Source organism: Protobothrops mucrosquamatus, unplaced genomic scaffold (genome assembly GCF_001527695.2).
Source record: "Protobothrops mucrosquamatus isolate PMUCROS unplaced genomic scaffold, P.Mucros_1.0 scaffold2820, whole genome shotgun sequence".
In the NCBI taxonomy this organism is placed as follows: domain Eukaryota; kingdom Metazoa; phylum Chordata; class Lepidosauria; order Squamata; family Viperidae; genus Protobothrops; species Protobothrops mucrosquamatus.
In genome coordinates this window covers 54,251-68,980 of record NW_015388853.1, presented here as the reverse complement: position 1 = coordinate 68,980, position 14,730 = coordinate 54,251, and the positions used below count along the sequence as shown (strand labels likewise).

The 14,730-nt window shown below is 45.6% G+C and overlaps 1 protein-coding gene across 1 annotated transcript in view; it reads right to left on the bottom strand.

The window, feature by feature from the left end:
* The window catches only part of PPM1D (protein phosphatase, Mg2+/Mn2+ dependent 1D), a 29,104-nt gene that overhangs the window by 10,715 nt on the left and 3,659 nt on the right, over positions 1-14,730 (bottom strand). The window contains exons 2-4 of the mRNA XM_015825819.1: positions 9,337-9,565; positions 7,947-8,071; positions 2,375-2,565 (exon numbers count right to left, since the gene is read on the bottom strand). Of these exons, the coding sequence (XP_015681305.1) occupies positions 2,375-2,565; positions 7,947-8,071; positions 9,337-9,565 (545 nt within the window). The remainder of the gene's footprint in view (positions 1-2,374; positions 2,566-7,946; positions 8,072-9,336; positions 9,566-14,730) is intronic.

Here is a 14,730-nt window from a genome sequence, read left to right as displayed (position 1 = left end):
TACCCAGCAGACAGGGGGAATAAAAACCAGACACCCCCACCCCCCCACCTCCGATGCCAATCCTCAACAGAAATGCTAGGCGACTGGTGGTACTCGGATGTTGCCATATCCTAAAAGTGGTACAATGGGTGAAAAGGTTGAAAAGCCCTGTTCTAGTCCAACCCTGAGAGCTCAGAGCAGGAAACCCTGTACCGTTTCAGACAAATGGTTGTCCAATCTCTTCTTGAAAACCTCCGGTGTTGGAGATAGTTAAGGAACCACAAACGTTGTATGCATATACAGATGTTTGTGAAGATAAGGGCACAGGATAATAGGAATAAGCACAAATTACTTGCTTGAATAAACAATATGGCTGGTCCTCAAATTAGAAATTATATGGTCATTTAATGACCATCTGAAGTTACAACAGCACTGAAAAAACTGACTTAGAACCGAAGTACCACCACGGTTACATGACCAAAATTTGGCCACTTGGCAACCAGCATGGATTTAAAAGGCTTGCAGTATCCCAGGATCATGTGATCACCATTTGTGATCTTCCCATCCAGTTTCCATCAAGCAATTCCATCAATGGCTGGAAACCAGATTCACTTAACAACTGCACGATCTGGACTTTCAGTTTGACGTCGCGGCGTAATGGACGAAGGTAGATGGGGCTCTGTCTTCTGCGTTTCGCCCCACTGGGGACCCTAAAAAGGGTCAAAAGTCACCCCGGAGAGGCGACGGAGGGGACCCTCGTTGATCGCAGAAGGGCGGCGGCCGTTTCATTTGATCCGAGGAAGCCCTCCAAACCGGCGGGGGAAAGACTGGCTACATTCATGTAGCCAGTCAGAAATAAGCACTAACAAGCAACTTTTGAGCAGCGTGGATGAAACTGGGTGAGACTCTATCCTCTCTTTATAACTTTAAGACTTTCCTGGAAAAAAACGCCCAAAACTAAAAGCGATAGAGACGGGATATTATATTAAACAGATATTTGAATACGGTTAAGAAAATAGATAACTGTTAGAAATAAAAGTATTATCGTAACTAGAAGGATAGGATTTCTAACTAGAATATTATATTTTGTTATGAGATGGGAAATATAAAAATTCTAAAAGGGTTTGAATAAGGGAAGCTTTTGGTTACCCAGATATAATATATTATGAGAAAATTATAAGTGATAAGAGATATTTTGAACATTGATGGGAAATTGATTTTTTTTTAAAAAAAGCGGGAAAAACAGGTTATTAATGGAACAAATGGATTTTTAGTACAAATGCACTTGAGATATGTTTTGGCTAGAAAAGATATTATAAACTGACATTATAGATATTATGTATAATACCAGAAAAATGCGATGAAGATGTCTATATTTAATTGTATATGTATTAACAGTAACAAGAATTGTATTTGCCCAGTGTCAAAAAATGCATACCACCGGAAGAAGAGAGGATCAAAGCAGCACTGGATGATGCAGTATTGGAACCACCTTGAGAAAGTTAATATGTACCACTGAATTACCAATGAACCCAGACAACACATTGTTTATTAAGTATGTGATTGTAAAATTAGAAAATTAATAAAATGTTTACCAAAAAAAACTGCACGATTCACCTAACAACCATGATTTGCTTAACAACGTGGCAAAAAGGTTGCAAAATCAGCCATAAACTCACTTAAGAACCAACTGAAATTCTACTCTCAAACAGAATTTAAAAGTTGAAGACTTCCGGTTATAACAATAAATGCCCCTAGTCTGGAAAATTATGTATGTGGATAGGTCCCTGACCCTTTCTACAGGTAGTCAATAATAATAATAATAAAATTGGAAGGGACCTTGGAGGTCATCTAGTCCAACCCCCTGCTCAGGCAGGAAGCCCTATACGATTTCAGACAAATGGCTGTCCTTGACTTACAACAGTTCATTTAGTGACCGTTCGAAGTTACAACGGCACTGAAAAAAGTGATATATGACCATTTTTCACACTTACGACCGTTGCAGCATCCCCAGGGTCACATGATCAAAATTCAGACACTTGGCAACTGACTCGTGTTTATGACGGTTGCAGCGATCCCCTTTTGCGGCCTTCTGACAAGCAAAGTCCACGGGGAAGCCAGATTCGCTTAACCACCGTGTTCCTACACAACGACTGCAGTGTTTCACTTAACAACCGTGGTGAGAAAAGGGGTAAAACGGGACAAAATTCGCTCAACCATCTCGCTCAGTAACAGAAATTTGGGGCTCAATTGTGTTCATAAGTCGAGGACTACCCGTCTTCTCTTTCTCCAAAGCATAGAAAAAGATTCCGCCCTCGTCTATGAAAAAGATAAAGAGACAAAATACAAAATTTGAAACAACGCAAAGAAAAAAAGAGAAGTCCTGACAGCTTACCATAAAATACTTTTTCTCTTCGTGGTCCTGGCACATGGAAATAGCCTCCTGGGCGGGGATCATGTTCCACAGTCCATCGCTCCCCAAAATTATGTATTTATGCTTCTGAGGATCTAGCGTGTGTACACTCGTGTCCGGCTCTGGGGACACCACGAATTGCCCGCTGTAGAAGTCATAACTCCACAGGTCGCCTAAATAAAAGAGACATGGGTTTATTAAAATTACTCTTGCTCTTCTTCCAAATTATATTTCAAGAGTTCACTTTTGGTAAACGTTAATTCGAGTCCTTTCAGAATCCACCCGAGATTTCCCTCGTCTGGCCCATTGCAAGCACGACACTGGAAATCTGGTTTAAAATCTACATATTCTCCCAACATTTTTTCTAACCAGGTATGTATCTTTTTCCAATAATTCTTTACCTTATCACTTGTCCCCCAAACACGATAATACGTTCCTGAGTTCTTGTTTACATTTCCAACATCTATCTGACATATTTTTAAACATTTTTGCTAATCTTGCTGGTGGCAGGTGCCATCTATAACGATTAGGTATAATGCCAGAAAAGACTAACAAACAAAGCCCTATATTTGATTTTACACGTCACAACAGTGGCAAGAATAATATTTGCGCAATATTGGAAAAATGAAGGAAGACCACCAGATGAAGAAATAATTTAAAAAAATACTAGAATGTGCAGAGATGGACAAATTGACTATGAGACTGAAAGAAAAAGAAGAAACAGAATATTATCAAACTTGGGACTTATTTTACCGATGGTTAGAGGAAAGAATAAAGGATTAGGAATTAAATATGTATTAGCGTATTTAAACTCAGACAGCACGTTGGCTGAAAAATTATTATTGTATGTATGGAAAAAACTAATAAAATCTTATTTTTTAAAAAAAGGAAACTGGAGGTCTGGAGGATATTTGCTGGACAAAGCAAACTTCCCTGAAATATGAAATCTACCAGGCCAAGGAAGAAATGTTTCATTCGGACTTCTCTCTAACCTCTCATTTTTATGAATGAAGGCGATTTATGTTGCTAGCATCAAACAGCAAACTGCCAGCTCTTCTTCTTCATCATACTATTAGTTAAGGTGCTGGCTTAGAAACCAGGAGATGGTGAGTTCTAGTCCCGCCCTAGGCATGAAAGCCAGCTGGGTGACTTTGAGCCAATCATCAGGAGATTATGAATTCTAGTCCCGTCTTAGGCATGAAAGCGGGCTAGGTGAATTTAGACCAATCACCAGCAGACGGTGAGTTCTAGTCCCGCCTCAGGCATGAAAGCAGGCTGGGTGACTTTGGATCAATCATCAGGAGACAGTGAGTTCTAGTCCCGCCTTAGGCATGAAAGCGGGCTAGGTGAATTTAGACCAATGACCAGGAGACAGTGAGTTCTAGTCCCGCCTCAGGCATGAAAGCAGGCTGGGTGAATTTAGACCAATGACCAGGAGACAGTGAGTTCTAGTCCCGCCTCAGGCATGAAAGCAGGCTAGGTGAATTTAGACCAATGACCAGGAGACAATGAGTTCTAGTCCCGCCTTAGGCATGAAAACAGGCTGGGTGACTTTGGACCAATCACCAGGAGACAATGAGTTCTAGTCCCGCCTCAGGCACGAAAGCCAGCTGAGTGACTTTGGACCAATCACCAGGAGACAGTGAGTTCTAGTCCCGCCTCAGGCATGAAAGCCAACTAGGTGACTTTGGACCAATCAGCAGGAGACACTGAACACTAGTCCCGCCTTAGACATGAAAGTCAGTGGTTTTAATAGAGGGCATCCTAGTATTTTAACCACGATGCCCTGGTTAAAATAACCACTACTCAACCAGAAAGCCACATCTCCAGCAGAACTCAGGTGGCCTCTTGACCCAAACACCTGGAGCAGGGGTAGTCAACCTTGGCTCTTTTATGACTCGTGGACTTCAACTTCCAGAATTCCTGAGCCAGGTAAGCTTCCGAGTCCTAGGAAAAGCTAATTTGATCTCCGGGAGGGACACTGTTGCACAGGGCAAATTCAGCACACAGATGGCACCTTGGAACTGGCCCACCAGCCAAAGCTCAGCAAAGATTACCCCAACCATGGCTCCCACTCACTCTTGAAGGAGGCGAGTCCAGAAGGAACCCCAAATCACAAAACATCTCCCTCAGTCCCCAGAAGAAACCACGGTTGTCCAGAAGGAACCCCAAAGTCATGAATCATCTCCTTCACTTCACAGAAGAAATTTTGGGTTTCCCAAAGGAACCCCAGATACACACGAGTTTAAAATCAACGCCAGGTCTTCATTCAGGCTTCCATGTCACGTGAGCAAGCCCAACTCACATGAACACACAACGCTCCAAAGAATAAATCATAACCTGGTTTAATGGCACAGTAACCTGGCTCCCACGATACACTAACAGCTGGGTTCCTACAACCACAGGCAACCCTTGCACGAGGGGTTCGGTGTTCTTGCAGACGTGCTCGTATCGACCAGCCATTCACGCAGCCCGGTGGCAATTAGGCCACGGCCCACACATTTGGGACCCCTGCTCTAAACTGTAGCTTTGTCCAATGTGCTGTGTGAAATGCCGCAGGGTATCCTGATCTCTCACAAAATTGTTCTGCTAAAGCAGAGGTCAACAACCTTTGTCAGTTGGCGGACAGGAGGAAAGGGGAAGGGAAAGCATTTTACATGTGTGCACCGCAAACAGGGCGGGGCTAGTACCCGCGTGATACTCACTAGCCCTGCCCCATTTTTGTGTGGCGCAGCACGTTTCTGCGCCCTGCAGCACAGCACCTCGTTTCTGCGCCCTGCAGCGCAGCACCTCGTTTCTGCGCCCTGCAGCGCGGTGGCGGCCATTTTTGCGCCTTGCAGCACGGCTGTCATGGCTGCGACAGATGAAACCCTTCCAAAGAACTTGGAGGCATTGTTTACCTTAAAGAATCTTTTATTCGGGAAACAAAGTATCAGCACTACATAATCGGAACTCAAAAACTAAATTCCCCTCCCCTGGAAACAAAGTAACAAAGCGCAATTCCCTCCCCCAATAAACAGTCATAAATCACATTCCCCAATTAGCTTGAAGTGAAGGCTTTCTCCCCATTCGCCAAAATGCTATCAGCTCTGGTCCCAATGTCCTTGGGTTCCCACGGCTGAGTTATTATTGTTATGGCTAGCTGGGCTCTCATCCACATTCCCCCTCCCAGCATCAATTAACTCTAAAAGCAATAGAGATAATGGCTGCATTTCCATCTGTTGTCAAAGCAAGAACATCCGATGTTAGCAGCGTTGACAACGGCGGTGCCCAGTTTTTGCGCCCCGTGGCACAGTGGTGGCCCATTTCCACGCCTATTGCGTGGCATCGTCCATTTTTAAGCCTCGCAGTATGGCAGCGGCCTGTTTTTGTGGCCTGAGGCACAGTGGCAGCAGCCCATTTTTGCACCCCATGGCCACGGCGCTAGCACGTGAGGCGGTGTGTGCGCACACGCGTACACACCGGCAAGCCTGTCCCGCAGCCCAGTGGTCAGCAGGCCGCAGTCCAGTAGGTCCACAGGTTGGGAACCCATTTGCTAAAGAACCAACCAGCCATATCATCCCGCAGGACTCTCTTCCCTATCACCTTTTGCTGTGTCATCCCTGGTTTACCAAGTTACTTAGGGATGCTGACGGACATATGGGTCCCAAGGCTTTATTTTTAGAGGATTTCTGAACTTATACAGGTAGTCCTCGACTTACGACTACAACTGAGTCCAAATTCTGTTGCTAAGCGAGACAGCTGCTACGTGAGTTTGGCCCCATTTTATGACCTTTCTTGCAGCTATTGTTAAGTGAACCCCTGCAGTTGTTAAGTTAGTAACACGGTTCTTAAGTGAATGAGGCTTCCCCCATCGACTTTGCTTGTCAGAACGTTCCAGAAGGCGATCCCCCGGCACACTGCAACTGTTATAAATACAAGTCAGTTGCCAAGCATCTGAATTTTGATCACATGACCACGGGGATGCTGCAACGATCGGAAAACAGCCGTAAGTCACTTTTTTCAGCGCTGTTGTATCTTCAAAAGTAACGAACTGTTCTACGTCGAGGACTAGCCGCGTGAAGTCAAACTTCTGAAATGCTGGAAGGTCTCTTGTCCCCAGGTGGCACCTCAGTGGTCTCCTTGGCATGGACCGCCCGAGTCTCTTCCCAAAGTGGATCGAGGGAGCAGGTGGCACAATTTAACCAGGGATGGCAACGGGCTCGACTTGGGAATGAGCAAGCAGATCAAGCCTATAATTATACCTGGAGAATACACAGTGCCTGGAGCAGCCGCCAAGAACATGTCATCTTAATTGCATTCATTGGGCGGGTTGGATGCGCTTGAAGGCCCTAAGGCAGAGGTCACCAACCTTTGTTGGTTGACGGACCGGAGGAAAAGAGAATGAAAAGCATTTTGCGCACAGGGCCGCGAGCACGCATGTGCCGCAAACAGGGTGGGGCTTGCACCCGTGTGATACTCATAACCCTGCCCTGTTCGTGTGCCTTGTTTCTGTGCCCCGCACCTTGCAGTGCAGCGGCACCCCATGGCGCAGTGGCACCCCATTTCCGTGCCCCGCAGTGCAGCAGCAGCCCATTTTCACGCCCCGAGGTGCGGTTTCGGCATCCTGTTTTCGTGCTCCACGGTGCGGCGGCAGCCCATTTTTGCACCCCGTGGGTGTGGCATCCTATTTTTGTACCCCGTGGCCGCGGCGCTAGCACAAGTGAGGAGTGTGCGCGCACACGCGTGCTCACTGGCCAGCCTGTCCTGCGGCCCGGTGGCCAGCAGGCCATGCCCCACTACCAGGCCATGGCCCACAGGTTGGGGACCCCTGTCCTAAGGGGAGAGGAAGGAGAAGGAAAGGAGGAGGAGGAGGAGGAGGAGGAGGAGGAGGAGGAGGAGGAGGAGGAGGAGGAGGAGGAGAAGAAAAAAAGAAAGAAAGGAACCATGGACACAAAAACGTATGTTTTTCCTCTAGGATTTAGGCCAGAAAAGCAAGACCGAGGGAGAAATAAGTCCAACGGAAAACATCTCCTTTGGTCAGAGAAGGTGACCATGAATGGTAGGTTCCCATCACCAGAAAGGTTCAAAGCAAGGAAGGCAGGAAGGGGAGGTAAGACAGATGAGGTGGACTACAACACCCAGTTCAGGTACTCCTCAGCGTACAACCACAATTGAGCCCCAAAATTTCTGTTGGTAAGTCAGACATTTGTAAAACGAGTTTTGCTCCATTTTATAACCTTGCTTGCCATCGTTAAGTGGAGTCAATGCAGGTGTTGTTAGATTTCCCCCTTTACGACCTTCTGCCAAGCAAAGTCAAGGGGAGAAAGACAGATTCATTTAACAACCGTGTTGCTTACTTAACAATGGCAGCGATTTGCTTTACAACTGCGGCAAGAAAGGTCGTTAAAATGGGGCAAAACTCATTTAACAGTCTCGCCCAGCAACAGAAATGTTGGGCTCAGCTGCGGTCTTAAGTCGACAACCATCGAAGACAAACACCCTGCCTGTGAACCCCCAAATCTTTCAGCCGATCGTGGCATCCTTCCGTTAACTCTTCCTGGAGGCTACTCACCAAGGGCGCGGGCCACCGCCAAGAAGGGAATCTGGTCGATCACGGTGCTCCGTCGCACGGGGCCGTTGTGACTGAGACGAGGCCGTTTCCAGACCACCCGATTCACACCGGATTTATTGATCACACTAAAACAATTGGAGAGAACGAAGGCAGAAGGGGGAATTAAATCAAGCGGAGGAGTGGAAAGCCAAGTTTAAAAGAAACGAAAATTTGTTTGTACTAAATACATTTCTACAATTTATGACTCAAGGTGCTGGTTGATACCTATAAAGCCCTACCTGGCCTGGTTAACAGAGGAACTAATGATGATGATGATGATGTTGGAAGGGACCTTGGAGGTCTTCTAGTCCAACCCCCTGCTCAGGCAGGAAACCCTATACCATTTTGGCCAAGTCTTCCACATGTACAAGTAGTCCTTGACTTACAAAGATTCATTTAGTGGCCTGGAAAAAAGTGTACTTACGACCGTTTCTCACACAGCCGTTGCAGCACTCCCCATGGTCACGTGATCTAAATTCAGATGCTTGGCAACTGACTCGTATTTATGACGGTCGCAGCATCCTGGGGGGGTCACGTGATCCCCTTCTGCAACCTTCTGACAAGCAAAGTCATTGGGGCAAGCCGGATTCGCTTAACGACCGCGTGACTACTTTAACTGCATTGATTCATTTAACAACTGTAATAAGGAAAGTCGCCAAATGGGGCAAAACTCACTTAACAACTGTCTCGCTTAGCAACACAAGTCTGGGGCTCAACTGTGGTCGTAAGTCGAGGACCCCCTGTATTAAAATTCTGAGACTTGGGAAAATCTCCACCCAGGAAAGACACCACCTTAGGATTTGGATTCCACTTGCCATAAAAATGGTTCAGATGCTGAACTAAGCCATAATAACGACTTTAAGCAAGAACCTATTCAAATGTGGTTGCCTGAACAAACCGTGCGATAAAACCAGATACGCTTAACGCATGTGAGGTTAAAGAGAGACGCCTATTTATTATACAGGTAGTCCTCAACTTACAACCGTTTGTTTAGTGACCGTTTGAAGTTACAACGGCACTGAAAAAAGCGACTTATGACCGCTGCAGCATCCTCGTGATCACATAATTAAAATTCAGACACTGGGAAACTGGCATGTACTTACGACGGTTGCAGTATCCTGGGGTGATCTGATCCCCTTTTGCAATGGGGGAAACCAGATTGACTTAAAGCCATGTTACTGATTTAAATAACAGTGGGACTCAGTTAACAACTGTGGCAAGGAGGTCGTAAAATGGGGCAAAACTCACCTAGCTTAGCAACAGAAATTCTGGGCTCAATTTTAGTCGTAAGCTGAGGACTACCTATAAACAGGAAAAGCCACGTCTTGAACAAGCCAGTGAGATCTGTTACCTTCCCCCGAGGCCTTCGATCCGCTGCCTCTCCTTCGGTAGCTCCGGTTTGTGATCCTGCGTCACCTCCACGGCCCGGATATAGTCGTCCTTGGGGTCATCCTGGACTCCAATAACTACACCGGAGTCGCCAACGTGAGCCACGTACATCTTTGAGCCACGGATGATGACCACGCTGGCTGTCGTGCCTGACGTGCTTGGGAGACCCGTCATAGTTTTGGGCCATTCTGCTGCAAAGGGGGGGGGGGGAAATAATTATAAGTTATATATTAAATCAATCAATCAATCAATCAGTAAGTCAGCAAGGGAGCCAGTTCAATCTAGTCCCGGGGCAGGCCACCTTGGCTCTTTTATGACTCGTGGACTTCAACTCCCAGAATTCCTGAGCCAGCATGGCTCAGCATGGAAACCTCTCCCTTTCCCCTCAGCATGGCTGGCTCAGGAATTCTGGGAGTTGAAAGTCCACAAGTCATAAAAGAGCCAAGGTTGCCCACCCCTGAATTAGATGTACTCAATTCCTGCAACCGTTTGTATGTTTTAGCTTCCAGTCCTCTAATCAGTGCTTTTTTTCTAAAAAAAAGAAAAGAAAAAAGAAAGGTGCCAGAACTCACACACGTCATACAACCCACTTTGCCTACCCTACAAGGTTCCATCTAAAAAAGGTGCCGGAACTCCGTTCTGGGCGTTCTATGACAAAAAAAGCCCTGCCTCTAATCATCTTTATTGCTCTTCTCTGCACTCTTTCTAGAGCAGGGCTTTTCAACCTTTTCACCCATTGTACCACTTTTAGGATATGGCAACATCCGAGTACCACCAGTCGCCTAGCATTTCTGTTGAGGATTGGCAGCGGAGGTGGGGGGTGGGGGGTGTTTGGTTTTTATTTCCCCCCCCCGTCTGCTGGGTGGTTGCAGCAGGTTTTGGTCACTTCACATGACCCTGGGACACTGTGACCGTCATAAATATGAATCAGTTGCCAAGCATCTGAATGTAAATCACAAGACCCTGGAGATGCTGCAACATTCCAGCTGATCGGCGCTTCTTCTGGGCTCAGCAGAAGCGCCAGGATCAGTTCGGCTTTCCAGCTGATTGGTGCTTCTTCAGGGCTCAGCAGAAGCGCCAGGATCAGCGCCGAGCTCCAGCTGGAGCCTGGCGCTGATCCTGGCATTTCCACTGAGCCCTGACAGTCCCAAAGAAGCGCTGATCCTGGCGCTTCCGCTGAGCCCTGACAGCCCTGCAGCTCCAGCCATCTCTCGCTCAGGCTTGTGTGGTGCTGCCACCAGTTTAGCTCGTTCCCCTCCCCCACTACCACTTTTCTAGGATGGTCACGTACCACCTGCCAGGTGCCAATGTACCACAGGTGGTACCCGTACCACTGGTTGAAAAGCCCTGCACTAGAGCACTGGTGTCAAACTCGCCGCATCACGTGATGTGTTGCGATGTATAACAACTTTTTTTGCATTGCTAGAGCGGGCGCGGGCATGGCTTCCGCATGATGCAACCGGCCCACTGGCCGGCAGTTTAACACTCCTGTTCTCGAGTCTCAGCATCCTTTTTTACATCATAGTGACCAAAACAAGGGGAGGGGAGGAGAGGAGAGGAGAGGAGAGGAGAGGAAAGGAAAGGAAAGGAAAGGAAGAAAGGGAAGGGAAGGGAAGGGAAAGGAAAGGAAGGGAAGGGAAGAAAAAGGAAAGGAAAGGAAAGGAAAGGAAAGGAAAGGAAGAAAGGGAAGGGAAGGGAAGGGAAAGGAAGGGAAGAAAAAGGAAAGGAAAGGAAAGGAAAAGGAAGGGAAGGAAAGGGAAGGAAAGGAAAGGAAAAGGAAGGGAAGGAAAGGGAAGGAAAGGAAAGGAGAAAGGGAAGGGAAGGGAAGAAGGGAAGCGACGGGAAGGAAGGGAGAAAGGGAAGGGAAGGGAAGGGGGAAAGGAAAGGAAAGGAAGAAAGGGAAGGGAAGGGAAGGGAAGGAAGGAAAGGAAAAGGAAGGGAAGGAAAGGGAAGGGAGAAAGGGAAGGGAAGGCAAGGCAAGGGAAGGGAAGGAAGGAAAGGAAGGGAGAAAGGGAAGGGAAGGGAAGGAAAGGAAAGGAAGGGAAGGGAAGAAAAAGGAAAGGGGCAGGGAAGGAAGGAAGGAAGAAAGAACGGAGAGGAAGGGAAGGGGATACAGAAGGATGTATAATAAGCATCCCATTTGAGGAATGAAACTTGAGAAAGCGGAAATCCTACCGGAGGCCTTTCCTTCGCTATCAAAACCTTACATTTGTTATCCGCATTTGGGCCTCTATCCACCCACCAGCCCCTCCACCCCTTACTAATTCATTCCAGGTGTGCTTTTTTTTTTTCTTCCCCCAAACTCAGGGCGTCTGCAGCCAATTTTGCAGGACACGCTTTCTACAAAGCATAACCAGGAAGCCCGAGGGGCCAAAAGGGAAGATAAAATTACGTGTATGAGCTCGGCTTGGGACAATCGTACATACAAATGAGAGGCTTTAAAAAACCAACGGGAGGTAATTCTGAGGAGACAAATAAAGAACAGAACTCGGTGGATATTCTCCCTTTTTTAAAAATCTACATAAAACCCTGCAAATGGCTGCATTTTTGCCTTCCGATAACACTTGGGATGCAAAAATAAAAGTTGGAATCAACAGCCGTCCCTCAACCTCTCCATCCACAGTCAATACAGGCAGTCCTCGAATTACAGCCATCCATTTAAGTGACCATTCAAAGTTACAACAACAGACCTGAAAAAAAAACATTATGATGACCATTTTTCAGGCTTACAACTGTGGCAGCAGCTCCACGGTCACGTGATCAAAATTTGGACCCTTGGCAACTGACTCATATTTATGACGGTCGCAGTGTCCTGGGGGGGGTCAGGTGACCCCCATTTGCGACCTTCTGAAGAGCAAAGTCAACAGGGAAGCCGCATTCACTTTACAACCATATTAATATCTTAACACAATGTTTCTCAACCTTGACAATTTTAAGGCATGTGGACTTCAACTCCCAGAATTCCACAGCCAGCATTGCTGGCTGTGGAATTCTGGGAGTTGAAGTCCACATGCCTTAAAATTGTCAAGGTTGAGAAACACTGTTTAATAACTGCAGGGATTCACTTAACAACTGTGGCAAGAAAGGTTAAATAACTGCCTTGCTTAGCAATGGAAATTTTGGGGTCATTTGTGAAGGATCAATGCTGAAGTTGAGATTTTAATTAACTATTTGAGAGGCTGCCACAAAGAGGAGGGGGCCAACTTATTTTCCAAAGCACTTAAAGACAAGAAACAATGGTTGGAAACTGATCAAAGAGAGAAGCAACCTGGAATTAAGGAGAAACTTCCTGAGAGTGAGGACAATCAACCAGTGGAACAGCTTGCCTCCAGAAATCGTGGGCGCTCCATCACTGGAGATGTTTAAGAAGAGACTAGACAGTCTGAAATGTATAGGGTCTCCTGCTTGAGCAGGGGGCTGGACTGGAAGACCTCCAAGGTCCCTTCCAGCTCTACTCTGATTGATTGATTGCTACAAGAATCCTGAGATCATTGCTGATTTAATTTCATTTGACAGCGGGTGTAAAAGTAATCCTAAACCATTTCCCACTTTAAAAAACAATAGAAAACTGCAAGAGTTCTCTTTTTTCCTTACTTCAGGGCATGAATGTAAAAAAAGGTTAGGACAGTGATGGCGAACCTTTTAGAGACGGAGTGCCCAAACTGCAACCCAAAACCCACTTATGCATCGTCAAGTGCCAGGTGGGTGTGGCCCATTGGCTGGGTGTGGCCAATTGGGTGGACCGTGGCCCATTGGGTGGGCGTGGCTACGGTGGTAACGGCACATTGGGTGGGACTAAAAAGTTCAGTCAATCAATTCCAACTTTGCAAGATCTTTTTTTTTCCCGCGAGAAGTTGAAATTGACTGATTGAACCTTTTTTTTTTTTGCACACGGCGGTGGAGGCCTAAAGCGAAAAGGTTTTATAAAACCGAGCTGAAGGCCTAGGACTGGGGTGACGGCGTACATGCCCACAGAGAGTGCTCTGAGTGCTGCCTCTGGCACCCGTGCCATAGGTTCGCCACCACTGGGTTAGGAGGAGAATGGCTTTTATTCATTTTTAATGGAAGCTAAGTATTCAGACCTAGAATCCCCTTCAGGGGCATTTCGTGAGGGGCCAATTTTACTCTCAGTCTGATTCATCTTCAGCAAAAAAAGGCCTATATATATATATATATGTCTTTGATAATTTTGAATATATATATTAGCCTAAGTTAAAAGAAAGAAAAACGAACACCAGGATAGAATAAATCAGACTGTTTAATGTAAACAAGCCTGTGGTTAAAAAATCACTAAGCTTTCGTCAGCAGAGTTGGAATAAAAGGAGATCTGGCAGCTAAAAAAAACACCACCAAAAAAACCCCATATATATATACATATATACATATACACACACACACACACAAACATACATACATACATGCATATATATGTCTCTAATTATATTAAAAATATGAATCCTGGGTAAAGCCATAAGATAAAAACAAATAAGTTCGAACACCAGGATAACATTAAACCACAAACTAATAATAATAATAATAATAATAATAATAATAATAATAATAATAATAATAATAATAATAATAATAATAATAAAATAAAAAAATCTTTATTGATTAGCCCTTCGGCCATATCAAAGTGCAATGTTCCAGCAACAAATTATTTACTAAAGTTGGATAAAAGCAATTTAAAATGAAATTTGATAAAATACAGTTTAAAATGAAATTAAAATAGAGTCCAGTAATTTAAAATATAGATAAAATATGATAAAATTATATCTTGGGAGTCACCCTTGCAATCTACCCCAATCAGTCCCACGTATGCAGATCTCAACCGAACCATTTTGTTTAAATATTGTGCCGCGTTAAATGTTATTTTCAAGTTCTGGCCGCACATAAGGTGAGTTGTTTTGATATGGGGATCCCAATGAGTCATTCGTTTGGTATATAGACCAAGGTACCTGTCTCTCACCCTTTTGTACAGGCAACAATCAAACAGTATGTGAGCCAGGTCTTCTACCTCTGCCGCTCCACAAACTCTTTTAATACAAGTGCTGAGCTTTCGTCGGCATATATATACAGATCTCATCACATTCTTTCAAAAGAGAGTCAGAAAGATAGTCCTCAACTTACAACAATTCGCTTAGTGACCGTTCAAAGTTACCACAGCACTGAAAAAAAAGTGACTTGTGACCATTTTTTCACCCTTATGACCGTTGCAGCCTCCCCATGGTCACGTGATCAAAATTCAGACACTTGGCAACTGGCTCATATTTATGACGGTGGCAGCGCCCAGGGGTCACGTGATCCCCTTTTGACAAGCAAAGTCAATGGGGAGGCCAGATTCACTTAACAACGG